The sequence below is a fragment of the Spinacia oleracea genome, chromosome 4, assembly GCF_020520425.1.
Source record: "Spinacia oleracea cultivar Varoflay chromosome 4, BTI_SOV_V1, whole genome shotgun sequence".
NCBI lineage: Eukaryota > Viridiplantae > Streptophyta > Magnoliopsida > Caryophyllales > Amaranthaceae > Spinacia > Spinacia oleracea.
In genome coordinates this window covers 183,120,082-183,141,714 of record NC_079490.1, presented here as the reverse complement: position 1 = coordinate 183,141,714, position 21,633 = coordinate 183,120,082, and the positions used below count along the sequence as shown (strand labels likewise).

At 34.1% G+C, this 21,633-nt stretch overlaps 2 protein-coding genes across 3 annotated transcripts; one reads left to right on the top strand and one right to left on the bottom strand.

The window, feature by feature from the left end:
• The first annotated feature begins 473 nt into the window (after positions 1-473).
• On the top strand, positions 474-4,008 carry LOC110783741 (probable WRKY transcription factor 65). The gene is made up of 3 exons (XM_021988109.2): positions 474-919; positions 1,215-1,361; positions 3,121-4,008. The coding sequence occupies exons 1-3, from the start codon at positions 771-773 to the stop codon at positions 3,701-3,703; spliced, it is 879 nt and encodes a 292-aa protein (XP_021843801.1). The 5' UTR covers positions 474-770; the 3' UTR covers positions 3,704-4,008.
• A 4,665-nt stretch (positions 4,009-8,673) lies between these two features.
• On the bottom strand, positions 8,674-15,205 carry LOC110783740 (2,3-bisphosphoglycerate-independent phosphoglycerate mutase). Of its 2 annotated transcripts, none has more exons than XM_021988107.2 (10): positions 15,046-15,205; positions 14,686-14,847; positions 14,006-14,133; positions 13,766-13,916; positions 13,477-13,680; positions 12,230-12,654; positions 10,950-11,142; positions 10,765-10,860; positions 9,142-9,297; positions 8,674-9,034 (listed from the first exon to the last, which is right to left on the bottom strand). In XM_021988107.2, exons 2-10 carry the CDS (start codon positions 14,833-14,835, stop codon positions 8,870-8,872), a joined length of 1,668 nt encoding a protein of 555 aa, XP_021843799.1. In that variant the 5' UTR covers positions 14,836-14,847; positions 15,046-15,205; the 3' UTR covers positions 8,674-8,869. The 2 variants fall into 2 exon arrangements, with proteins under 2 accessions (XP_021843799.1, XP_021843800.1); XM_021988108.2 differs by having other exon boundaries at positions 14,686-14,839; positions 15,046-15,201.
• Positions 15,206-21,633: the final 6,428 nt, after the last annotated feature.

Below are 21,633 nucleotides of genomic sequence, written 5' to 3'. Positions count from 1 at the left end.
TTCCTTATAATGTCTCCTGGGGCTTATATGAGAACCAACGGGCGTTCTTTTCTCCTTAAAAAAAATCGTATAAGTTTCAGATCTAATAACCAATTTAGATATGCTATATAAGTTCCAACCAGGTATAATCAAGTCGATATGTTCCAATTAAGTCTAATAAATTTACTCTCTTACAATCCGTTCTGATCAGGTCCATAAAATCTCAATTAGATCTTATCAGTTATAATAAATTTACTTTAAATAAGTTCAGATAACACCCAACGTAAATAACACCGTAACCTCCCCCATTTCCTTCAAAAATCAGAGTGGATCCATTACAGTTATTAATAGATAAAAAGGATTAAAAAAAAGAGTAGAAATTATTTAAAACGCTGTCATATGAAATAATGAGTTGATTATCATCATATGATTGCGTATTTGCTCGCACGACCCAAAATTAAAATATTCCCACTTGCCCATCTGTAAACATGACCACTAACCTTAACTTATTACTATTATTTTTTAAATCAACTAAATTAATTAAACCTCTTTCTTTCCCCTATAATCCCACCATTTACATAATCTCTCACCTCAACACACTTACTCCATCATCATATCATATAAATCTCCTCTTTCTCCCTCCTTTTTTCTTTTGTATTTTTAACCATAAATTTATGATATTCTTCACTTTTTAAGACAACCCTTTTAAATTAATTAAGGATCACATACAATTGATTCTTGTGTTTTGTTTTTGTTTTGTGGTGTCTCCAATTCAATAATTAATCTATATCATGGTTATGGATAATAGACATAGAATGAGTTCATATGTTTCTCATGAACAAGATGACCCTCAGAGCTCATCAGAGAATGGAGCGCCCGACTCTCCATTCTCCGGCGATGACTCTAGAGCCACCGCCACCGCACCTTCTCCGAAGAAAAGGTATGTCCAAAATGTTTATTCAACTTCATTTATTTGTTTGTAATCATCAAAACCTGTCTGGGTTGGTTAGCTCTATTTCAGTTCCCTCAGGCTCATCACGCGAGCCACGAGGGAATTAATGATGAGCTAACCAACCCAAGAATAAACAAACATGTACCATTAATATTTAGAAAGAATAAAACAGACTCAATATTTATTTTTGTATTGAATTTACTTTATTAGTTTTCCCATTTGTATTTTTTGGAATGTAATTAATTATGCTAATCACAATTAATGATGTGTATGGGGAGAGTAGCAGGAGGAGCATACAAAAGAGAGTGGTATCAATTCCAATAGGAGATGTAGATGGATCAAGGAGCAAAGGTGAATCATATCCACCGTCTGATTCATGGGCTTGGAGAAAGTACGGTCAGAAACCCATCAAAGGCTCTCCTTATCCCAGGTGTGTATGATTCTATGGTACACCTTGTTGTATGCGATCAAATCTCTGTCTGTGTGTATTTCTTTGTCTTGTGCAAATCACAAATGTTAAGCTCAGGCGCCGGTGTTTGAGCTCAGTTGTAAGAAGGCGTATTTTAGTGTAGAAGGCGGCTGCTGCTAAATTACGCCCTCCCATGGAGTGGTTGGAACCAATCATGGAAGTCACCACGTGCCAATTTACGACCGTGTAACACACGTCGCACCTCTAATAAGAACAAATTTCTAATTCTGAATAAATATTTTTATATAATTTGACGGAGAACCCGATTTTTATTAGATCAAATTATCAAGGGAAATGAATTTTAAATTATTTATTCCCTCAAAAAAAAAATTAAATGATTTATTACATTCATATTTATATTTAATAAAAATATATTTTTTGAATAATTTTAATATTACTTTGATGAAATTGCACCCGTATTAATTAATTTCCATCCTTTTTTTTAATAGTAATTTGAATTTCCATCCTACTTGAATTTTTTTTCGTTGTTGTGATAATTTATACTACCCCATATTAATTAAATTACTCTCAAATGAGAGACAAAATAGAAATTAAGGGTTCATCATATTCTTAAATTCGTGTAAGTCAAATTATAAAAAATTAAATTTGTTTAATTTTTAATTTTCGTAAATACTTATATTGCTATATTTTCTTATCAAACTTAATTTGATCGTCTCTTGCATAATCGTGCTTATAACTCTCTTCCAAATCCATGTAATTTTAATAGATAAAAAAAACCTCCGAAGTTGTATTTATTAAAATCCTGCAACATTTTATATTTATGGTAGTTGGGAGAACATGACAAGATTCTATAACATGTTCTCACGTATGATGTTTGACAATTTGATCATTGATAATATAAATTACTTTAAATGAATATAATCATAACATTATCCATTAACTTGTGTATTCAATTCAATGACTATCATAAAAGAACAAAAAGTAAATTCAATCTAATCGATTACTTAAGAGAAGGATTAATCTTTTGCCCAATGCCCGCCATTTTCCTAAAAGGTAGGAAAAGACTAACTACATGGTAATATACCAAATTTTTATTTTTCCGAAAAAGGTCTATCAAGGTGCAACTCACTTCAGATTAATCAACTCGGGTTAGTATGCTAGACTTTTTAAAAACGGGAGGAAGGGCTTAGGGTCTGCATGCGGTCTTTAAAGTGTTCATAGTGGGTGTATTGAACTCTTCAACCTTTAGATTAGAGAGTGATTAATTTCTTTCATTGGATTAAGTTTATCTTATTGCATTTCACTTATAGTTTAACAGAAAAATATTGTAATAGAGGATACTAAGGGTATACTCGTAATTGTACTATTGTACCATATTATTATATATATGAGTCCCAGGGACCCGTATTAGGGTAAGCCGTACGGGTGCCTGAGACTCATATATATAATAATATGGTACAATAGTACAATTACGAGTATACCTTTAGTATCCTCTATTAATATTATATGTCCGGGATGTATCTAACGTGGTTTCACAGTGTTGCACACGCGTTTTTTTTTTTGGGAAAGCTTATCTTTTCCATCTCTTTCTAGCTAAAATTGTGTACGGAGTAATTGGTTGTTTTACGTGCGCACCAACTCCTCTTTTCCTTTTCACCATGATATAAATGCCGAAATACTCATGTGGTTTTGTTTGTATTCGTTGTAATGTATTTAATTTTCCTAATTTTATTTTTATTTTTATTTTATTTAATTGTAGGGGATATTATCGATGTAGTAGCTCCAAGGGTTGCCCTGCTAGAAAACAAGTAGAAAGGAGCCGTGTGGACCCCAAAATGCTGATAATCACCTATGCTTGTGAACACAATCATGCTCTACCAACTACCAAACACCACCATCACCACCACAACAACCACAATCAAACACCACCACCCAGCAACGCCGTCACGTCAAGTGTTCCCTCTCCCGAGACTCCACCTGCATCTATAACTCCGTCTGATTCCACCGAGGACGGTAGCGAGGAACCGTCTCCCTCTCCGTCGTCACCGTTGCACATGAATCCATTTGGTGATCCACCTCACTTAGAGTTCGTTGGTGATACTTTGATGTTAGGAAATATTGGGATTGAGTACAATTGGATATCTGATTTGTCATTCTACACGCCGGCTCTTGTGGGCCCCAAATGTGATGATACTGACGTGGCAACATTTCCAATGAAAGAGGAAGATGAGTCCTTATTTGGTGACTTGGATGAACTCCCTGAATGTTCTTTAGTTTTTCGCCATGCCCAAGGAAGCATCGACACGTGTACCACCGCCACTCCGATATGTGGTAGTACATGATAAAGGGGGGAAAAAACTTGATTTTGTAAAATTTTTTTTACTACTTCCTTCGTTTCAAAATAGTTGAAATTCTTTTAAATATCATAAATCGGTTTATTTCTGACAACCAAAATTAAAGAGGAGCAGTTATTTTGAAGCGAAGGAAGTAGTATTATTTTTAAACTCACCGTTAGTCGTCTTGGTTGGGTTTTGCAAATTTATGGTGATTTTTAGTTGTTAATGGAACACCAAGATGTGTTGTTAATTATACTATACTACAAAGAGTTGATGAATGATCCACGGAATTCACACAATTTTTTGCTTGACTTTTGAATTCGTAACTTTGGTTGAATAGAAAATTTTCTTTAATTCCTTACATTCTTTTGTGCTAGCCTTGGCTATCTTTATTCATTGTATTTAGTAAACCATAATTTTAGAGATGAAAGTGGTATATGCGAGTCCTTTATTCGGTAGCACAAATGGACCCATTAAAAGTAGGACAAGAAATTTGGATTATCTATACGTATAGCCATGAATATGGTTAACATGTTGATTGTTCATCAACTATATGCAATCATCCAAAATTTAGTTATCTAATCTTAATCCCACTTCAATCTTTATGTTACTTGTTTAAAGGGCAATATAGTCTTTTTAGCAATGATATAATAATTATCCAAATATGCTCCGTATCAGTTTAAGTGTTTAACTAATACGGAGTAAGTTTTATTTAGATTTTTACATTTACATTCTAATAAAAATGGAACTAATACTACGTACTTCCTCAATATTTCACTTGTACTCATGTAGTCATGTAGATGTGTAATTTCGCAATATTAATTATTATTATTTATATAATTTTTTATAATACGTATGTGAAGATACTCTTAAATGATACAATGAAACTGTGCAAAAAGTAAAACCATAGTATCAACTCGTAGGGAGCAAAATATATTCATTTTTTATTAACAGATTTCTAGATAATTAGGCATCACTTTTCATAGGATTACTTGTGTTGATTTTCGCAAATTTTTTGCTATACCCGGGTACAGCCAAAGCTGGCTATACCCCCATCAAAACGATGTCGTTTTGTGTTGTTTAAAATGAACATTAATATACTGGTACAAAAATGAACATTTACTATTTCGGAAATGAACATTTCTTTATTTATTTGAAATGAACATTTACTATTTTGGAAATGAACATTTATTTATTTATTCAGAAATAAACTACAAAAATGAACATTTACTATTTCGGAAATGAACATTTATTTATTTATTTGGAATGAACATTTACTATTTTGGAAATGAACATTTATTTATTTATTTGGAAATAAACAATATAGGCGCTTGCAAAAACATAAAAGACCAATGTTTTGAACAATTTCATTATAAACATTAACCATATATTTATTGTGAACAAACAAATAAACAAGAAAGAACCAATAATTCAACAAAAAAGAACAAACAATATAAAAAAGAACATAAAATTCCAGAAAAAAGAACAAACAATACAACAATTATGAACAATTGCATGATGAATTTTAAAACCAACATGAAAGAACAAACAAAACAAGAAAGAACAAATACTGGTACAAAAATGAACATTTACTATTTCGGAAATGAACATTTATTTATTTATTTGGAATGAACATTTTTTTTTTTTTTTTTTTTTGGCAAGCAAGTAACAGATTTTATTAATTACCAACCACCAATTTACAACTCAAAGTGACAGCCCAACAGCTGCACTAAGAAAACAGAAGCTAAGAACACTTAGCTAAAAAGCCTAAACAACACCCAAACTAGAGTGAAGAAAACCAATCCCTATCTCTGGAACTCACTTTCCTACCCATGATGTTCTGAATTCTGCCTCTAACATCAGTCTGCACATTCTTGACCACTTGATTCACAGTGGGGGTCTTCAACAGCCACACACTTTCATTCCTAGCCTTCCAAACATGGTACACAAGACCAGCAATCACTGTGTACATTACTTTCCTTCTAAAATCACCCTTAGTGTATCTTTCAGCCTTTCTGAGAAGGGGGAACAGGCCTAGATCCCCACCAGGAATGCCAACCCAAGTGAGCACAGCCTTCTTACAGTCATCACTAAAACAGCAATCAAAGAACAGATGAATGCTTGACTCAGTTTCTCTACCACAGATGGAACACAAATCATCAGTTCCTATTCCATATTGATGCAGTCTATCCTTTGTTTTCAGTTTGCCTTGGATAGCTAACCACAGGATGAACCTGTGTTTTGGGACAGTTAACCTGTTCCAAATATAATGAGACCATTGGACCTTCATACCCCCCTCAATCATTCTGGTGTACATACCTCTGATGGTATAGGCAGTATCAAAAAGCCATTGCTCACTGAATTTGTCATTGCACCATTTTTTGACATGACATATATACTTCACCACCCAGCTTGCTGTAGAAGTGGGGGTGAAATCAGACCAGTTCTTTCTCTTCACATAAACTGCATGGTTCCATCTTACCCATAAGTTATCCTGTTTTTGAGCCACAGCCCATGCCAATTTTCCAATAGCAGCCCTGTTCCAAAGAAGCAGATTCCTAAAACCCAACCCTCCCTGTGTTTTAGGCCAACAAAGTTTGTCCCAAGCTACAGAACCAGGCCTGCAATCATCATAAGAACCATGCCACAAATAAGATCTGCAAACAGCATTTATTTTCCTCAAGACAGCTTTGGGGAAAACAAATATTTGAGCCCAATAAACACAGATGCTCATGAGCACTGAGTTTATGAGTTGAATTCTTCCAGCAAAAGAGATGTTTCTAGAGCTCCAAACTTTTATTCTGAGAGTCATCTTTTCAACCAAAGCTTCACAGTCACTACTTTTCAGCTTACCAGTACTGATTGGGACACCTAAATACTTGAAAGGGAGAGACCCAAATCTGAAACCAGAAAGGTGCCCAATAGTGTTCATATCCTCCTGATTTATACCACAGCAATAGATGGAGGACTTGTGAGCATTAACCTTAAGCCCTGTGGTTTCAGAGAACAAGTTGAAACCTTCCAACATAATGTTCACCACTTTGGGGTCCCCCTTACAGAACATTAAGAGGTCATCAGCAAAGCACGGAATGAACATTTACTATTTTGGAAATGAACATTTATTTATTTATTTGGAAATAAACTACAAAAATGAACATTTACTATTTCGGAAATGAACATTTATTTATTTATTTGGAATGAACATTTATTATTTTGGAAATGAACATTTATTTATTTATTTGGAAATAAACAATATAGGCGCTTGTAAAAACATAAAAGACCAATGAAGTGAACAATTTCATTATGAACATTAACCATATATATATTTATTGTGAACAAACAAATAAACAAGAAAGAACAAATAATTCAACAAAAAAGAACAAACAATATAAAAAAAGAACATAAAATTTCAGAAAAAAACAAACAATACAACAATTATGAACAATTTTATGATGAATTTTAAAGCCAACATGAAAGAACAAACAATACAACAAGAAAGAACAAATAATAAAGCAGATAATTATTATGAACAAACAAATAAACAAGAAAGAACAAATAATTCAACAAAAAAGAACAAACAATATAAAAAAGAACATAAAATTCCAGGAAAAAAAAACAAACAATACAACAATTATGAACAATTTTATGATGAATTTTAAAACCAACATGAAAGAACAAACAATAAAACAATAAGTTTGATGAATGAATTTAAAAAACAACAAGAAAGAACAAACAGTACAAAAAGAAAGAATAAACAATGCAAAAAGAAAGAATAAAAGATTAATGAAGATTTTAATTATGGACATTAACCATATGATTATTATAAACAAACAAATAAACAAGAAAGAACAAACAATATAAAAAAGAACATAAAATTCTAGAAGAAAGAACAAAAAATACAACAATTATGAAATTTTGATGATGAATTTAAAAAACAACATGAAAGAACAAATAGTACAACAAGAAAGAACAAACAATACAACAAGAAAGAACAAACAGTACAATAAGAATGAACAAACAGTACAATAAAAAAGAACAAACAGTCGACAAGAATGAACAAACAATATGAGCGCGTCGTTTTTTGGGGGTACAGCCAGAGCTGGCAACAAGAAAGAACAAACAATACAACAAGAAAGAACAAACAGTACAATAAAAATGAACAAACAGTACAATAAAAAAGAACAAACAGTCGACAAGAATGAACAAACAATATGAGCGCGTCGTTTTTTGGGTACAGCCAGAGCTGGTTGTACCCGGGTACAGCAGTTTGCGATTGGTTTATTTTAGTCGTTGGTAGCTTTTAGTTGGGCTTCGGCTTTGCTTTCTCATGAGATTGTAGCATCGGTAATTTACTGTTCTAGTAATTGCTCGCTTTTATAATTATTCTTCAAGTTTACTTGAGAATGGGACTTGAATCGTATAAGATTAGCGACAACTTTTGTGTAAGACCGCCTTATCGGAAAGACCACTTTGATTTTTTAACTAATTGGTTTCATTGCTTAACTAATTAGTTTAATTGCTTGACTAATTAGTTGTATTGTTTAACTAATTGGTTCTTGTGCTTAACTATTTAGTTTCATTGTTTAACTAATTGATTTCATTGCTTAACTTATAGGACACCAATGAGGTCTTTTGTATAAAACCGCCTTATAAAAAAGTTTGTATAAGATTAAAGTTTCGTTGTCATATGCAGCACCCTTTTTATTGTCTTAAAGTCTTTGAACGTCGTACTTCTTTATAGAAAATCATTAAAATTATCCACCCGATTTTCCTTCCTAATAAAAAAAAACAAATAAAGCTTCATTTTCCCATCAAAAAACAATAGTTTTTCTTTTTCACATAAGTTAGCCAACCTTGGTAATTGAGACACGCCAACTACCAAGTTTGGCTAACACACTACTGAAATTATTGTCTAATAATTATGGACCTATCTTTTGTTAATGTTACTATAGCACATGTTTATATTTGGACTAAAATAACAGGCAGAAAAGAAACCAGAAGAATACTAGAATGTAAGTTTGTAACTTGTAACAAAAAGGATGATCAAAACTGTATGTCAGGATGTTTCCTCCATAATATTACCATTAGAAGAACAATAGGGCTTTTATTGATCTAATTAAGCTCAGAAATAACTTGAGCCAAAATTAACAAACAATTCCTCAAGTCCCTAGCCTATGCGTCTGCAACTTCAATAAGGGTTGGCTCGTAATCACTAGGAGCCTCATATCCATGTAGGTTGATCACTGTGGCAGCTACATTGGCAAGACCACCATCAGGTACATCTTTGCGGAATCTAACACCAGCTGCAAGCCCAGGACCTCCAATTGCAATAGGCACCTGAATAATACACGACAACGTGAGAACTAACAACCGTACATTCCCATACAGCCACCCAGAACCCATATATGTATTCGAGAAGGTGCCCATATTTACAATTTACATACCGGTTGCAATGTGTGAGATGTAAGAATCTGAACGTTTCCATTCTTGTCAAGTTGAGGCTGCCCTTTCTTGTCTCTCTTTACCATGTCTTCAGCGTTTCCGTGATCAGCAGTAACAACATATATTCCACCAACTTGTTCAATTGCATCGAAGATCATCTGCATATAAATTATCCAGCCAATCAATATTTGACAGTTTCTTATAGAAACACAACAGATAAGGTTTGCCACATACTTAACTAAATCACGAGTTCAAACAAAACTGATTTAAGTAACTTTTTAGATTTCTTTATTTCTTCTTACTCACAATTCAGCAGTTTATCAAAATAAATCTTCTGCACAACGGAGTATATAACGGCAACAGAATGAGTAGGACGGTAAACCATCCTTACATTAAACTCTTAAACCAAGTGTGGTTTTCACAATCCTGCATTATTTACCAAAGCCCACAGCCTCTCTAAGACACATAAATTTATAATTTTATATTTCATGCTGGTTGCTCCAGTTAAAAACTTAAATCTTCTATTCTATTACAAGTCTCCTCCATCGAATCACCTCACCCTTCTATATGTGAAAGATGAAAGCTCATAATTCTTGATACCAACGTTCACCATATATTTATCCCGTGGAACCACAACATATAGACTACCCCTCAACGTCCTTGTACACCTTTCTAGTTTCTAGATAAGGAACACTCAAAGTAGCATTTTACTTCCCGACACGGATATTTTGCATATAAATTGCAGTTGAGACATTCCACATTTTCCATGTCACTCTCACTACCATACAACAGGTTTACCATAGACATCCAAGTCCCAGGCCTCCCAATACTGATAGGAAAGGTGTAGGTCCAAGTGGATCAAGGATTCAAGGGTGTGAGATCCAAGTTTCTACAAGAAAAGAGAGCAAGAGATAACAAGTTGAAGAAGGGAGGAAGCCTTTACAACGGTTACAACACAGAAAAAGAGAAAAGAGGTTAGTAGCTTCCATCAGAATTTTTTATCCTGACTGGAGAAGTTGCCAAATGCTTAGCATTCCCTCATTTTAGGAATCAACGAGTTTCTTTTTTCCTACTATTTGTCTATTTCTTCACCATATGAAATATTAATACTCCCTTCATTCTCAAATTCACATCGTTTTGTCTTGAGCATGCATATTGAGAGTATGCTTTTTGGTTGATTAAAAAATAATTGAGAGTAGGGAAAAGTATGTTTTTTGGTTTATAAAAAAATAATTGAGAAAGAGAGAGTGAACAGCTGAACACCTTGAAGCACCAGGAAAAGTAAATAAAAAATAAAATAAATAAACAAAAGAGCCGGCTCTCAGTTAAATTGGTTCAACTGATCAAAGAGGCAAAAGAAGAGAGGACATTTACTGCTTTAAGCCTTTAACCAAACCCAAATGATTACATTCACCTAAAATTCAAGTAGGACAGCAGATGAAACACACCCACATTTGCCATTCTCTAAATAGAATAATCATAGTCCAAAACTCAATTAACTCAACTCAAACATACATGGTGACATCAAGCTCAGACTGCCACTGGAGTGACTGGCCTAAAGCTGAGAGGAACAAGCTGGAAGTCTGGACTGAGACCAAAGAAAAAGGCAGAAGTAAGAGACGTACCTTGACAGCTTCATCGGCAGCCTTGCAAGCCACAACTGTGGCTTCTACATCACCAGTATGGCCGACCATATCACCATTGGGTATGTTAACACGGACCTGAACAGATAAATAGTAACTTTTTAAAATAAAGCCTTACAAGGGTAAACCTCCTTCTAGGATGCTATGAAAAGAAAGTTCTGAATGACCTGATGGAATTTGCGGCTCAGAATGGCATCCCTTGCCTTTTCACCAATCTCCAGAGCCTTCATTAAAGGTTGGACATTGAAACTAATGCCACTATCGCTAGGAATTTCAACATACTCCTCCATTTCAGAGTTAAAGTAACCTGAGCGATTCCCATTCCAGAAAAAGGTAACATGCCCAAACTTGACTGTTTCACTGTAACATAGAAAAGATATCATTTGAAACAAATTACAACCAGTATGGATGATTTAACACCAACAAACCAACATTCAAAAAGCCATAGGCAGCAACTAAGTTGACCCACAACACCCCACCGCACCCCCCAAAAATGCATGTCATCTTGCGGCCTTTACAGATTACAGCACATCTATAACAATACTCCGTAATATTCAATCTCCAACTAAAGTCTGGGCTTTACAGGCTCAAGGCCTTCAATCAAACTAAAAAAAAGTTAACCAGGAGTTAATAACAGCAAGAAATTTATCATGCCTAGAAAAAACATAACAGTCTCAGACTGTCAGGTCTCACATGTCAAAACCACAAGGCAGGATGAAAGAAGACTTCAAAAAGGTGAATGAGCATTATAGCAAGTTAATATTAAGCTAGACTTCTGTTCTGTTTGTTTTAACCGAAATAATTTTCAAGGAAACACACGATTGTGTAATACTTTTCCTTTTATTGTTTGCTTACAAGAAAATTTATAGAGAAAAAAGAAATGGTTGTGGAAAGGAAAGGAAAGGATGGTTGAGACTTGAGAGGAGAGAAAAAGGGATGTAAATTAGAGGGGAAAATGTGGCATTCCTTCCTTACAAAAGGAAAGTGGTTTCCGTTGTGGGAAAATGGTATTCCGTTTCCACCCCTTAAAAAAACAAACAATATTTTCCGTCAACAAACTGAGCCTTCATGTAACACATCATACATCACCAACATCTATCAGGAGTCCTTGTTTCGGATTGGAGAGCGTAGAGGTAAGGTCTTTTTAACAGGGCATACTTTTATCTTAGCAAAGGTCAAGGACAAACAAAAGAAGAAAGGCAGGGAGAAAAATATTATATTCCAACCCTATGTCCCTATGAATCAGATAGCAACACCACTAATTCAACACAATGAACTTTTATGAGCAGGCAAATTCACTGTGGAAGAGATCAGGTCGGGTAAGTGGATAACATGACATAATAAAACCCTCAAACACGTTTGCCAACATTGGACTATTAGGAATGTAGAAGTACCAGAAATCAGATATATCAGCAGATACTAAACCTCAAGAATCATTAACACTCACCTGCAAGCAAATGTCCGTACACCATTGTGAACTAAATATTCCCCAGAAGTTCTCTCGATTTCTGGTGGAGAAACAAGGTAATGATTGGGAAGCTTCAACTCGCCATCATATTGAAGCATACCAGCATAACGAATTTTAGGATATCGAACTCTGTCGAAGTTATCAAAATTTTCATATTCAAGTGCCTTCGCAAGCATAGTCATACGATCAGCTCGGAAATTAAAAGTGACAACAGCATCACCATCAACTATTGGACCAACAGCCTTTTCATTCTCATCCACAATAACAAAGGGTGGTAAGTATTGATCGTTAGCCTTAGTATCCTCCCTCAATTTCTTGACAGCCTCAACTGCACTTTTAAACTTGTATGGAGCTTCACCAAGCACTTGAGCATCCCATCCTCGCTTCACAACCTCCCAATCATTCTACAGAACAAAGGACAAGATGCTTGGACAATTAATTAGAGTACGGACAAACTTGGAAAAAAAAAACCTGTTCTTATCATTTTATCAAGGTAAAAAGTAAAGTAGGAAATGAAAAAAAATCCAACATCATCTACACCCATATCACGCAAGCACACTGCACAGCCATGCAAAGGGCAAAAGCTGCAGCTTGAGACTATAAAAAGGGGTTTGGGTCTGAATTAAAGGGGGAAATCCACAATATTATACGGTGTCCCAATGTTAGTTTACTGAGCATCTAGAAATTAGTCAAAGCCCCATAGACTATATAATACGTAGTACATTATCAATATCCCTGCTAAATGTCAATAAGGATCGAGCATTTAGGAACACATCCAATCTAAATGCAGCCAGCAACATTAATTTAACATTCTGCTATTAAAATACTTCAATAGATGATCTATTTGATCCAAATCATACTATAGATGATCTCATAGGTCATAGCCCTAGTCATTACCCTAAAATTCTACTGATTAAGGCAAGAAAGTCAAGAGTTTCATGTGTGTTTATTATAGTCAACACTAGTCTACTAGAGGTCTTCATATTGATCTAAAAAACCATAACCAGAAAAAGAAGCAGTCAAGAACACAGGTTATGTGATGTCTAACAGTCACATAGCAGGTTACTAGAATACTTATCGACAGAAATTGACCCGGGATCTCTTAATGTTTAATACAAGAGTCAGTAACTCTAAGAAATATACAATAGGGCTATGGGCACGGAAATTAAAGATCTACTGCTTTGTCCAGAAAGTTATACAACTTAAGGCGGAAGTTGAACACTGACCTCATAACGATCCATGGTAACATACATGCGGCCACCGCCAGATGCAATCTGGGCATCAATACCTTTCTGACGTAACTGTGTAAGATGGTTCTCAAGTGTTTCAACAAAGCCTATGCTTGAACCATCCAACACATCACGACCATCAGTAAGAACATGAACACGGATTTTCTTAGCACCACGGTCAGCAGACCCTGTCAATAACAACTGCAAACAAAAGCAATGGTAAAGTAAGAAAATAATAAGTAACACAATGAATTGTTGACAAAGAATAAAACACACAAGAAAAGACCTGCAACTGGTCAAGGCGAGAATGAACACCCCCATCACTGAGCAAGCCAATGAAGTGCACTGTGCCTGTTTCAAAGGAGTCCTTGATGTAATTAAAACCATCGCCATCAAAAATTTTACCAGAGGCAAGAGCTTTGTCAACAAGCTTAGCCCTACAAAAGAAATTAAAAGCCAATCAGGTTAATGCATTAGAAAGAAATCAAAGAATAAGAGAAAATAAAAAGAGGAGAAGATGAGGCACCCTTGAGCATATATACGTCCAGCACCCAAAGCATTGTGGCCAACTTCACTGTTACCCATGTCATCTTCTGATGGAAGTCCAACTGCGGTACCATGAGCCCTAATTAATCTCCACTTCTCTGGGGCACCCTGGATTTTAATTGAATCATTAGCAAACAACATACCAACAACATGACATGGGTTTCTAAAAATGATATTCAGGCAGGGCAGTAACATAGACATTATGGATTACCTTGGCACCTCGGGTCAGATTTTAGGGTACATTTAGATTTCAAAATTCAAAGATAGTATTCAGGATACAGGAGTACACTACATGATCTAATCCTATTATCCTAACATACATTGAAATGTAATGTACAGGAACAACGATGACAGCAACATTGTTCCAGTCATCAGGGGACGCAAACGGGGATGCACTGATGCAGGTATGTGAACATAACAGATATGCATGGAGGCAAGGTTGGGTTTGGAGCATCAAAAACTGGTGATTTACATTAGTCAAGAACTTAAGCTCATTTTTTTTACAATTTACCAGTGATTCACATAAGTATATGGGTCGTTGTAACATAGCAACAAAATCATCCAAATAATCAGCTAATTAATAGAAGAAATTAGATCCTTAACAATACCAACAAATAAAGGGAATAAATAAAAACAAAATGGATTTGAAATAGGATAGACCTGCTTAAGGGAATCCATGGTAGGGGTTTCCGCAACATGGATACAATTGTACTTGTCGGGATTAGCTTCGCCCCATCCATCAAGCACCACCAGCGCTAAGATCTTATCTTTGGGCAGCTTTGGGTGATCTGCAAGTTTGAATGATGCCATCTCTCTGATTTCCTAAAACACCAATCAGAATTACATATTACAATCAACAATCATCTAGGGATCCTAATCAATCTGAATCTTATAAGAATGAATCATATCGAATATCAAATAAAATGATGAAGTGGGTATAGAACAATATTTGAATCAATAAAATTGCAAATAAAATCAACAGAAAAATACCAAAAAAAAGTTATACAAAATGGATCGTACCGAGAACAGCAGTAGCGGAGAAGGAGAGGTGGTGATACTGATTTTATTGGAGGGTTTCAAGAGGAGGAGTAGGCGGGAGGAAGAGGAAGCAGATGAAGAACAGATGCGGCTATGCGATTTGAAGTTTGAGGAGAGTGTTAGTTAGGATATACGAGGCATATATTTATGCGACTATGCATGCCATTTTGATATTTGATTATAAAATTATTATGTAACGTATATACTTCTGTATTTTAGTAAACTAGCTTTTATGAACGGGCGGTTGTATAGTGGTTGTTCAGATGTTAGTTAGGATAGTGTTAGTTAGGATATACGAGGCATATATTTATGCGACTATGCATGCCATTTTGATATTTGATTATAAAATTATTCTGTAACGTATATACTTCTATATTTTAGTAAACTAGCTTTTGAGCTCGTTCATAGAACGGGCGGTTGTATAGTGGTTGTTTAGATGTCTTTTGAAATTTTAATTAGTGAATACTTGTGATTTTTGGTAATATATGAATTAAATAGAGGTGTAATGTGAAGGCTGGAAACATATAAAAATTTAAATATTGGATGTTAAAGGGGTGGAGTGGAAGAGACTAATAAGTATATTAGACTATTAATAACTTGATGTTGAATAAGGAAAATGGAGTGGAAGAGGCATTAGAAGTTGCGAATCATAGAAACAATAAAGAAAAATTGAAAAAAAAAAACAAAACAAATTGATGGATGAAAGGAGAAATGTCACATGGCTTCTAATAATGAGATGTCACATGGCTTCTAGTAATCTATGGTGTTCCTTTTTAAATACTAGGTATAGATTACATATACATGTCCCAAAAATGAAAGAAAAATCAATCCACCAAATAATATCACAACCTCAAATACTATTTTTATATTATTTATCGAGTAGATATTATTTTCTCCAACTTAAGTTTTGATATCATGTCTACCTCTATCAAAACCACTAAATAGATAACACATCATTAACAGAACATTAAAAATTCATTAATAAAGCTAATGTGAATTACACTACCGATACTCTTTGTTAGTAGTGGTTAGTCTGCCCGGTTGGTAGACAATTTTTTTCCCGCTTGTCTAACCCACTACTAAACTATTGTGGAGTAGTAACTAGAACTTGTCTTTTATTAATGTTACTGGAGTGCGGACCTCCTATAGCACATGTTTAGAGCATGATTAGCCGAAGTTCTAAGACTTGAGTTGTGTTGACACAACATATGACTCATCAGTCTTAAGATCAAACAAATATGGTTGTAGTATTGAAGTGGATGAGTCTTGATAATGTCTTATATTGAGCCTTGAAAAAACAAGACTCAACTTAAGACTTGTTGTGTGAGTTGAATTAAATAATAAATAATAGTGTACATAGTTTTACAAGTCTTATATGAATTTGAGGGGTGAAAATCTAAATTTGATTGAATTTTAAGGAGTCTTAACAACAATTTAATTATTAAATAGTGACATTTGACATAAGGTTTAAGACAAGAACCATTTGATCTTGCTCTTATACTTGGAGTATTCATTAACGAGCACATATACTTGCAGAAAATAAACCAGATGAATATTTTGCTAGACTACGTAGTTTAGTTTATTTGTTTTGGTTGGTAAGGGCTAAGGACTATGGAGCCGAAAAGTGGGGGTGACCTAACTTCATGGGGCTAAGGACGTCTCATTATTAACCTAATTGACATCCGATCCTAATCTGAATCATTAACCCCTGAATAAAATAATTTCACATGCCATAAATAATTATTGCAGGTTAAGTACGTGCAGCCGCGCATGTGCCTGAAATGGGGGAAAACCTAACCACAACATCAGTAAAGGGAAAACCGCAACTTAGATCTAGCATGATTTAATAATCTGGTTACTTATTTTAAAGAAAACAGTAAATGGGAAAGGGAAATTTTGCACGTTCACATGGTTAACCATCCAAAATTGCAGCAAAAACACGAAAATAAATGTCTAAATAGACTAGAATTTAAGGTAGGTGCAATAGAAATGCAGGTTCGCCAATTGTTGCATCATACAAGTGACAATCTGATGAGAATTCTGAACACAAAGAAGCCTTGTCAATCAAACCAATGCAAGAAATACTTCAAAATAACTTCTACTAGACGTGTAAGCATCTAGAGCGTTACTAATATATAGACATTGAAAATCCCTATTCTTTTTTTTTCGAGGAACGAAATGACATGCATCTAGAAGTTCAGCAAGTTAGGATTTTCCCAGGAAACCAAAAACGTATAGCAACAACGACTCGGTAAACAACTAGTTTGAGCAACAACCTATTTCTTCCAAGCCAAGGTTTCGTTTTTGATATTTATACTCTCTCCCTAGGATGGAACAACCGATGCAGAAGCATCACCAGCCTCAACTGCCTTCTTGGTGACAATACGATGTATCTGAGTAAGAACCTTAGTGAAAGGTAGTTTACATTAGTTTCCTCGAGAGCAGAAGTCACAATGAAGACAAAGACCCTCCTGCTCAGCAAAAGAACTTCCCTTGATAATTGACCCTAGATGCCTTGATATCGAGTGCACCTTCGCCTTGTGCCAAAATTTTGTCAAAGTTCTAATAAGCCAAAAAACAAAAAGAATTGAACAAAATGTGTTGCGGCTTGAGGTTGATCTCCTAAAAGCCAAAGGTGAAGCTAATTGTATTGTTTTGGATCTTATTTACTTCGATGAGCGGAACATTATCTTCCCTCCAAATTATCCGTTTTTCACATAATGTTGCAAATACATCCACATATAATTGATGCTCCTAAAAATTGAAATTTGTATAAGATATTGTCCAAACATATTTTATCAAGGGGCGTATATATTGCAAATTGCTAGTTTGCTACGTCGTTAACATTACCTCGTGTAGCACACGAGCTTCCAACACCTCTGGAGTCTCAAAAGCGCACATAGGAACAACTCGATGGGCAAGGATTCGACCAGTGTCAAGTTGGGAAGATGTTCCAACTACGTGATAGTATTGCATTAAAAATTAGAGTACATGCAACCGTCTTAAAAAATAATTGATCCATCCTTTGCGAATACAAAATAGCCCTTATTAGCCCCGTTGGTTACTTGTCCCAAGTCTATTAAATGTGATATACTATTACATTCATAATTTTTACATACCTTGTAGGAAAATAAAAGATAATTTAATTTATATACTACTTAACTGTACTACGTATTACACTAGCAAATTTATACTATTTTCTAGAAAAGGTTTAAACTTATAATATAAAGAAGTAACAATAATCTTATGAGTTAGTGAAAAAAAATTTAAACAAGTAAAAAATAAATAAATCCAATCTAGGTGTAGTTGTGTTTGTTCAAGCCGTCCTTCCAAGATGTACTCACGGTATGAAAATAAAATATGCAAGGTATAAAATAATTTCGTAATATATATATATTTCGTAATATATTTGTGTGCACGTTATGAAAAAAATTTGTATTTCCGTTTGTCTCACATCCATCCTAGCTAGATGGGTAGCGGACAAATATAAGGAAAAAAATACGCAATATGGTGATAAGGGAGGATTGAGTTTGAGGTTCCAAACTCACCTTATACATATTTAGTTATTTACCCATCTATATGAAGGTGGTTTGATAAAATGAATCTTTGGTCGAATACAGTGTGTGGACTTATTTTGGGCCAGTGGAGCAGCGATAATTTTAAAATTTGTAACTCCACGAGAGACTTTATTATGGTATATAAGTATCTTATATATAAGGGTTTCTATTGTAGTATTTTATATTATAATGAATTATTACAAATATGTTATCAACAAAATGTTATTGTCAGTATGTTAATGTAAAGGATTGTAACATCAGTTTTATATAAAGTTTGATCCAAAATTAAAATTTTGATACGTAAACCGTAGATCACACCTTGGTGATGGGGTTGGTTTGGATTTTAGATTCGGTTGAAAATGAAAACAAAAATAGATAGTTGATTAATATTGAATAAATAGAGAATTGATGTTGGTGGACGGTAATAAGTAATTAAGGATAACATGTACCTAATTTGGTGATGGAGAGTATTTGGATTTATTGGCTTTGAAACACTTCCGATCCCAATCCTATATGTATAGTCACTTTTAAATATACTTATATCAATATTATAGTTAATAATAAAATCGAATTTAATAAAATTTACGGAGTATATAAATAAAAGTTAACTGGAAAGATAAGGTAGATTATTAACGAAATATAGGGATGTAAGATTGTCAGTGGTGAGGGTTTGTGAGAAACCCCCCCTACATCCACCTCGAGTGGAGGGGATGTAGAAAAGTTTGGTGGGTGATGAAGATAAAAAAACGTATTTACCGAGGGTGATGGGACGATGATGGATTTTAAATTGGACCCGTTCGCATCGCTAATCTTTCACCTAAGGAATATGTATACATCAACATTTTTTTACTATTATCTTACATATTATAATGATTTATTTATTTTCTCAATTTATTATTGTATTCAGACAACCGAATTGTCTATTTTGCATCTCGCAAGGTGAAGATTTAGATAGGGATGAGTACCATACCCATCGTGTGTGGCGTGGATGGAGATGAAACTTTAGGTGGATACGGACGTGGAGGGACTCCCGCTCCCGCTCCCGCTCCGCCTTGAAGTCATCTCTAGCTGAATAAAGTACATGGTTGAGTACTCCGTAGGTGTTAGTGATCGGGTAATGAGTTGGATGGTGGATATGACCATCAAAGTAAAGGTTGGATGAACATAATTTTATGTATGACACGGGGATGAACGGGGGTGCAATTAACTTTATTTATGTCTGTTTTATTGTTTTTGATCAAGACAGAAATGGGGCAATAACATATCCATCTATCATTAGTTTTAATTAGAAGAATATATGAAAACTCTATTATGATGATAATTGTCTATAATTATAGTTTAGATTTCAAGAAAAATTAATATGAAGATTATAAACCGTGCATCGCACAGGTAATATACTAGTTACATTATACTAAAACAGACATCAGGATTGACACAAGTCACTTACCGAGTGCAAAATTTTCCTGTCAAAAACGTTTTTCTAAAAATATATCACCTTTATTTCTTTTTTATTTTCTATCATCTTTTATAAACTATTTGTGTATGGCAAATGGAATATAAAATATGAAAATTAATAGATTTTGGTAATAATTTTGTAAAATAAATATATCAAATAGATATACCAAATGGAAAAATTAGCCTATTATGTATATGAAATACGTAATTCTTATATCATGAAAATTTTCATACTCCCTCCGTTCTTGTTTATTAGTCCCCTTTTTGTATTGGGATGTTTTTTTATTAATCCCTTTTAGAAGCTTTCCTTATGTGTTCAACAATTATTCTCCTTTTACCCTTATATTAAAATTGTAATTCCCTTTTGGTCCCAAATAAATATGAAAGTGATCCATTTATTTTCTTATTTAACAACACTAAACATTCCACCAACCCATATTTTCTTAATTTTTTCTCTCTCCTATCGACATGGGTGAGATTCTTTAGAGACTCTCTTGCAAGGTTTCCGATTAGTGGATTGTTCAATATTTCATAAAGGACTAATAAACAAGAACGGGTGAAGTATTATATGATTAAATAATATATTTAAAATTTATTAATTATGCATTTTCTTTATGAGAATGCATATACCAGTTAAACATTTCATAAATAAGAATTTTTTACAAAACATATCCGTAAATGCACGAAATCTATTACTCCTTCCGTCCCATTAAGTACCACAATGGAATTTGGCACGGATGTTTAGGGGCATAAAAAAGAAAAGAAAAAAACACTTTTTAATATTTTTATTGTTAATGAAAGTGGTTCTTGAGATATTTTTAATTTAATTAATTAGAATAAATATGTACATTTGTATGGGGCCCACTTATAATATGGATATGTTGTACTTAATTTGGGATAATTATAAAAGAGAAATGTGGCATTTAAAATGAGACGGAGAGAGTATTATTATTATCATTATTAAGATATACTCCGTAAGTCCGTAATATAAAGTAGGGCTGAGCACGGATCGGATATCCGATCCGAAATCAACATTCGGATCGGATATCCGTATCCGAAAATCCAGATATTTGATATCCGTATCTGATCCGAAAATTTCGGATATCCGATATTCGAATATCCGATTTTTTCGGATCGGATAATCCGGATATCAAATATCCGAAATGCTCCTGTTAGTTTTTCTTCCTGCTCACCATTTAAATTATTTTCTACCAACAATTCAATAAACAAGCTCCTGCTCATAGTTTAAGTTATTTTCTACAAACAAATAATAAACAAGGATGGATTATTTCATACAAATATTATAACAACACAAGTACATTTTAAGCCTACAGGTAGTGCTGCCAGCAAGTCAGCAACCTAGCAGGCCAAAAAAATTAAACCAAAGGTATGCAACTATGCATAAAAACTAAAAACTAGCGGATGCAGTTAGCCATACATCCATACAAGGTAGTGTTGCCAGCAAGTCAGCAACTCGAAATTACAAGTCTTCAACAACGTTTAGTCGTTTACAGATCTAAACAAGTGAAATATGATAATTATAAATAATCATCAACTG

Coding starts and splice junctions, on each gene's coding strand:
- LOC110783740 (XM_021988107.2), bottom strand. CDS start 14,835: ATGGCATCATTCAAACTTGCAGATCACCCAAAGCTGCCCAAAGATAAG. Junction 14,134..14,685: donor CCATGGATTCCCTTAAGCAG/GTCTATCCTATT, acceptor ATTAAAATCCAG/GGTGCCCCAGAGAAGTGGAG. Junction 12,655..13,476: donor TTACCATGGATCGTTATGAG/GTCAGTGTTCAA, acceptor TTTGTTCTGTAG/AATGATTGGGAGGTTGTGAA.
- LOC110783741 (XM_021988109.2), top strand. CDS start 771: ATGGTTATGGATAATAGACATAGAATGAGTTCATATGTTTCTCATGAA. Junction 920..1,214: donor GCACCTTCTCCGAAGAAAAG/GTATGTCCAAAA, acceptor TGGGGAGAGTAG/CAGGAGGAGCATACAAAAGA. Junction 1,362..3,120: donor AAAGGCTCTCCTTATCCCAG/GTGTGTATGATT, acceptor ATTTAATTGTAG/GGGATATTATCGATGTAGTA.